At 36.9% G+C, this 6417-nt stretch overlaps 1 protein-coding gene across 1 annotated transcript in view; it reads left to right on the forward strand.

Annotated features, from left to right (window-relative positions):
* Window positions 1–6417, forward strand: part of DCC (deleted in colorectal carcinoma) — a 1585944-nt gene that overhangs the window by 707780 nt on the left and 871747 nt on the right. The window contains exon 3 of the mRNA XM_006837499.1: window positions 5822–6106. Within this exon, the coding sequence (XP_006837562.1) occupies window positions 5822–6106 (285 nt within the window). The remainder of the gene's footprint in view (window positions 1–5821; window positions 6107–6417) is intronic.

The raw sequence follows: 6417 nt of genomic DNA on the forward strand, positions 1-6417 counted from the left end.
ATTAACTGCCAGTGGCCTCATTTGTTACACTCGGCCCTAGAGGGCCTCGAACCTCTGACTAGTCTTACACGGTCTGCAACAGTAATGGACATAAATGCAGAGCAAAGACATGCATTCATACAAACACTTTTCAGGAACTTATTTACAAAACTGACTAGGTCATATTATCTGATAGTCATGAGTACTATAAAAATTCAAAAGGTGGAAAAATAATTTATAGTTAGCAAGACTAAACAAAAGGGGAATTTTCATTCTGTACCGTAAGAGTAAAAATGGTGTTAAACAGGTAGATATTATGAGAGAGGTTAACCCTCTTGAGAGAAAAGACCATGAGAAATAAAAGAAAGAGAATCATATTTAGAACATAGCCAGTTTACTACTTCAGAGAATTTGTTTGCAGTGTTTGTGGCGGATAAGCCTGGAAGGAGTGTTGGGTTAGATTACTGGGAACTTACTAAACCACAGTCCTTTGCCCAGCATTTGAGATATAAGAGAACTACAATTTTTTTTTTTTTTTAAGCCCTAGAGTTTCCTGAGCAAAGCAAAATCTTTTGGTGATTTAGGAGTACTAATCTTTTGATTATATTTGGGATTGATTTGGGCAAGTAAAGAGTGGAGATAGGAAAACCGATCATTTATGATATGTTTGCAATGGATCAGATGTGATGTAATGAGTCAGAACAAGGCTTTTTCCACGAATAGTCTCTTGCTGGGCAGACAATTATTTTTCATGAGTATCTAGTTAAAATGATACCTGTATTGCTCTATGAATGAAGCACAGGAATCATCTGTATTGTTAAAAGCATTAAATGCCTCTTTTGTATTTCATTCTTATGAGTCATAGTGAGTTTAATGTTCATGACTAGACACTTTTGCACATACCTCGAAACTAGAGCATGAAGCTGATAGGTTATAACTTTGTCTTTTAAAACTGTTGCTGGTTAGTTGCAAAATCATGAGATGTAAGTGCGCAAATATGACACAAAATTGGTAGAATTAAGTCAAGCCATATTATTGTTGTTGTTAAGTGCCGTCGAGTCAGTTTCGACCTATAGTGACCCTGTATAGGGTTTCTGAGGAGCAGCTGGTGAACTTGAACTGCCGACCTTGCAGTTCAAACAGCTTTGCAGTCTGGCACATTAAGCCACAGCGCCACACCTGGACTCAAGCTATATTGTTGTTGTTAGGTGCCATAGAGTCAGCACCTACTCATAGTGAACTTATGCACAGCAGAACAAAACAATGTCCAATTCTGGGCCAACTTCACTACTGTTGCCACACTTGAGTCCATCGATGCTGCCACTTGACCAATCCATGTCATTGGGGGGGTCTTCCTCTTTTTCTCTGACCCTCCATCTTACCAAACATGATGTCCTTCTCCAGCGACTGTTGTTGTTGTTGTTGTTGTTGTTGTTAAGTGCCGTCGAGTCGGTTACCTCCTGACAATATGTCCAAAGTATGAGAGACAAAGTTTGGTCATCTTGGCCTCTAAGGAGCACTCTGGTTGCACTTCTTCCAAAACAGATCTATTGGTTGTTTTGGCAGTCCATGGCACTTTCAGTATTCTCCTCCAACACCATAATTCAAAGGCATCGATTATTCTACGGTCTTCCGTATTCACTGTCCAGCTTTCACATGCATATGAGGTTATTGAAAATACCATGGCTTGGGTCAGGCGCACCTTAGTCCTCAAGCTGACATCTTTGCTCTTCAACACTTTAAAAAGTTCCTATGCAGCAGATTTGCCTAATGTAATATGTTATCTGATCTTCCATGAGTGTTGATAGTTGATCCAAGAAGAATGAAGTCCTTGACAACTTCAATCTTTTCTACATCGATAAGAATGTTATTTATTGGTCCAGTGGTGAGGATTTTTGTTTTCTTTACATTGAGATGTAATCCATACCGAAGGCTGTGCCCTTTGATTTTCATCAGTAAATGTTTTAAGTCCTCTTCACTTTCAGCAAGCAAGGTTGTATCATCTGCAGATCGCAGGTTGTTAATGAATCTTCCTCCAATCCTGATGCCATATTTTTCTTCATATAACCCAACTTCTCAGATGATTTGCTCAGTATACAGGTTGAATAAGTATAGTAAAGAATATAACCCTGTCACACACTGATCCTTCCTCTTTGCTCCCAACCTTTGCATTCCAATCACCACTAATGAGCAATACATCTCGATTGCACGTTTGATCAATTGCAGATTGAAGATGTTGGTAGAATTCTTCTATTTCATCCTCACTGGCTTTAGTGGTTGGTGCATAAATTTGAATAATAGTGGTATTAACTGGGCTTCCCTATAGGCATATGGATATTATCCTATCACATACAGCATTGTATCTCGTGACTGATCTGGCTATGTTCTTTTTGACAATGAATGCAACACTATTCGTCTTTAATTTGTCATTCCTGGCATAGTAAACCATTTGGCTGTCAGATTCAAAATGGCCAATACCAGTCCATTTCAGCTCACTAATGCCTAAGATGTCGATGTTTATGCGTTCCATTTTTCAGTTTGCAGAGAAACTGAAAACCTTATGAATGGCAAGCTATATAGAGCCTGGTAAATGTAAAATTGCTTTTTGATCTGTAGACTTTACTTTTTAGAGGAAGAAATACATTCAAATCGTGATTATAAGACCTATTTTGTCAATTTATCAATTATTTAAAATTTCTAAACATTGCATTGTTAAATTACATATGAACTATTTTTCTTACCCTCTGTGGTGTATTAGGAGTTCTGTGGTAACGTAAAAATCAGTTAGAGAGCATAGTGAATTGCATGTGGAATAGTAGGCCCCTTTATTAAGTCTAGTTAAATTAATATACAATCTCATACCTCATGTATGATTCATCCAGTCAGATGAATTTACATAAGGGAACCAGAAGTAGAATATCGACTTGAATCTCTCTTTTACTTATATTTCATTCTTTGTTGTATAACTTATCTGTAAATTAATATTAATGTCATAGACATTTAAATATAAAAAATATTTAGAATTTTATTCAAATGTGTAGCTTATGTTGTAAGCTCTCAAGTCCATCCCAACTCATATAATTCATACATGACCAACTAGAACTGCCCCAGAGAGTTTCCTAGGCTGTCATTTTTATGGGAGAATCCAGATGTGGTGCTATAGGATAAGCATTGGGTTGCTAACTGCAAAGTCACTGGTTCAAACCCACCATTGCTCCTTGGAGACCTTATACAAGATCACTGTGAGTTAGAACCAACTTGAAGGCATTTAACAACAACAACAACAATCTTTATCAGACCAGATTGCCTAGTCTCTAGCAGAGTTGCTGGTGTATGAGCTGAGTCACAGGAGCATAGTGCCTCTGTAGAAAGAAAGATGAGACTTTTTGCTCACACCAAAATCTACAGTTTCAGAAACCTTATACAGTGTTGCTATGAGTTGGAACTGACTCAATGACATTTAACAGTAGTATGAACATGCTATTCCTTGTTAAAGTTCATGCTTCAAATCCATACCTAAGCCAATCAGTAGTAGATTAATGTAGGTTCTTTTGACTAGACTCAAGACTGTATAGTACACCCAATCTACAAATTAGACACTTAACAATGGACCAGGGAACTCATTAATATCTTTTGCTCTTTAGTCAGTGGTGGCTCTGGCCCAGTTATAGATTAATTCTAACTCAAAACTAAATGGGTACAATGGAATTGGGCAAGTGGCTAGTGCTACCATGTAGATACATTGGTAGTGTTTTGACCAAAAGGCAATTCCATGGATCAGATTCCAGATGTTTATGTTAGGGATCAGATAGATAATTTTAGTAGTTATTTGTATGGGCTGTATTTCTACTGATAAATTAGTATTCATATCAGCGTTAAAGTTTCTGCATGGTTTAACATTAATCATTCTTACTAAAGAACAACCTCAATCTGGTAGTTCCAGGATTACAAGTCTATTCAAGTGAGTTTAGCTACAGCAAATGGTAGCCTTTGGTAGCTTACATTTGCTGTCCTGATGAAATGTCCTTTTTTGTGGACACAGTTATCTTTCCATCCACTCAAAGAATCTTATCACTGAAAAGGCCCTGGAATGCCACCTTTCACCCCTGGAATGCATCTTCTCTTCAGCATTATTGATTGTCTCTCGCATTGAATTAAGATGTTTTGACTCCTGTCATTTTGCTTTTGTCCTATTGGCCCTAGCAAAAATTTCATCACATTGTAGAGAAAATTAGATTTGTAGGAATTATACACCCACAATAAAATTTGAACCTAGACCAAGAAAATGTTGACTTAGTAGAAAGAAATCTTTAAAATACAAAATAACGGTAGCACAGATGTTGATATAAACTACAAACTAATGAATAAATCTACCTTTATTATAAAAATTACATACAAGATTTTAGTGAAATGAAAATAGAAATGGTCAAATATAATTGTGATGTATCAAGGAAATAAAATTACTTGACTAAATTAAACCTAGAAATAAAATGGTCAACCTATCAGTGATGGTATGACTCATAAATATGCTAAGACATAAACAAAAAGTGTTTGTTGTCATAAAATAAGAAATATCTACCTGTTTAAAAAGAAGGTTCAAAATGACAGAATCAAAATATCTTCTTCCTGTCTCAGGTACATCAGTCAGCATGATGACCATGGTTTCTTAACTTACTGACCTTATTATATTCAATTGTTGTTGTTGTTATGTGCCATTGAGTTGGTATAGCGACCCTGTTCAGGGTTTCCTAGGTGCAGCTGGTAAGCTTGAACTCCTGACCTTGTGTTTCAAACCCACATCACCACACCAAGACTTCATTATATTAAATAATTGCTAGCTCTTCCATTATGAGCTGTGGTAGCGTAGTGGTTACGAATCGGGCTGTGAACCTTAAGGTCAGCAGTTTAAAACTACCAGCTGTTCCATGGGAGAAAGATGAGGCTTTCTACTTCCGTAAAGATTTACAGCCTCAGAAACCCCATACAGGGTCACTATGAGTTAGAAACTACTCCATGGCACATAACCAACCAACTCTTATGTACATTTATTTTTATAATTCAGAGTAATACATCACTTTTATATATGTTAATTCATCTGAGCATCATAGTGATTATGTGGGTTAGGTATAATCCCATTTTATAATGCAGAGATGATGACCAAAGATCTCATACCTAGTAGCCAGTTTAGAAAGACATATTTTCCTAATTCTAACTTTAGTATCATTTCACTATATCACAAGCATACTTGGAAAGCACTGGTAAACATTTATCCTATGCATTCAAGCCATTAAAGATTACTATCTGTTACTATCATTGGTAGTTAACATAATCAAACTTTCCTAAACCTCTCTTGGCTCTGACTTATAGCTGGTTCTTTACTGACTCACATGACTTCATGGCCATTTGTCCAAAGTCAGGTCTCATTTTCAGGATTACCACATAAGATGAGGGACTTCAAAAAGTTTGTGGGAAAGTGGGATTAAAGGGTAATGAATTTGCTTGTTGTTTCAGAACCTCAATTTCCTCATCTGTATAATAAGGATAATCTTGCCCATTCTGCTTACCTTACAGAGTTGTTATTTTTTTGAGGCAATGGCATGATAATATGCCTCAGGAGTTGAATGGCAAAACCTTTTTCATTTTTTCCCCATGAAACTTACTACAGTGTCAGAAACATAATGTGGAAGATGTATAATATAAAGAAGGGAGAAAAAGTGAGATGAGATTTAAGAAAATACAAATTACAGTATGTTCTAGAAAATATGTGGTTTGAGTATTGTCATTGTTGATGATTCTGCTTCAACTTAAAGATGTGACATTTCCTTCTCTGTTTTTCCCCTAGGACCACTGAGGTTCCTTTCCCAGACAGAATCTGTCACAGCCTTCATGGGCGATACTGTGCTACTCAAGTGTGAAGTCATTGGGGAGCCCATGCCAACAATCCACTGGCAGAAGAACCAACAAGACCTGATTCTCAGCCCCGGTGACTCCCGTGTGGTGGTTTTGCCCTCTGGAGCATTGCAGATAAGCAAACTTCAGCTGGGGGATATTGGGATCTATCGATGCTTAGCTCGGAATCCAGCCAGCACAAGAACAGGCAACGAAGCAGAAGTCAGAATCCTATCAGGTACTGCAGTGCTCTTTACTCCCTTCAAAATTATATTCCTTGGAAGAGTGTGAAGAACACTTTTTCTTTACTTAACATTAGTCATTAATATTTGTTGTAAATTCTGTACTGTGTTCTGGCTTATAGTGCCATACCAGAAGTATATATATGTGTGTGTTATTGTTGTTAAGTGCCACCGAGTCGGTTCTGACTGATCCTACAGCACCACACCATCATATATCTATATCTATAAATGATATAGAGATAGAGATAGAGATAGATATAGATGATATAGATATAGAGATAGAGATAGATGATATAGAGATAGAGAT

This window comes from Chrysochloris asiatica, unplaced genomic scaffold, assembly GCF_000296735.1.
Source record: "Chrysochloris asiatica unplaced genomic scaffold, ChrAsi1.0 scaffold00021, whole genome shotgun sequence".
NCBI classification, from domain to species: domain Eukaryota; kingdom Metazoa; phylum Chordata; class Mammalia; order Afrosoricida; family Chrysochloridae; genus Chrysochloris; species Chrysochloris asiatica.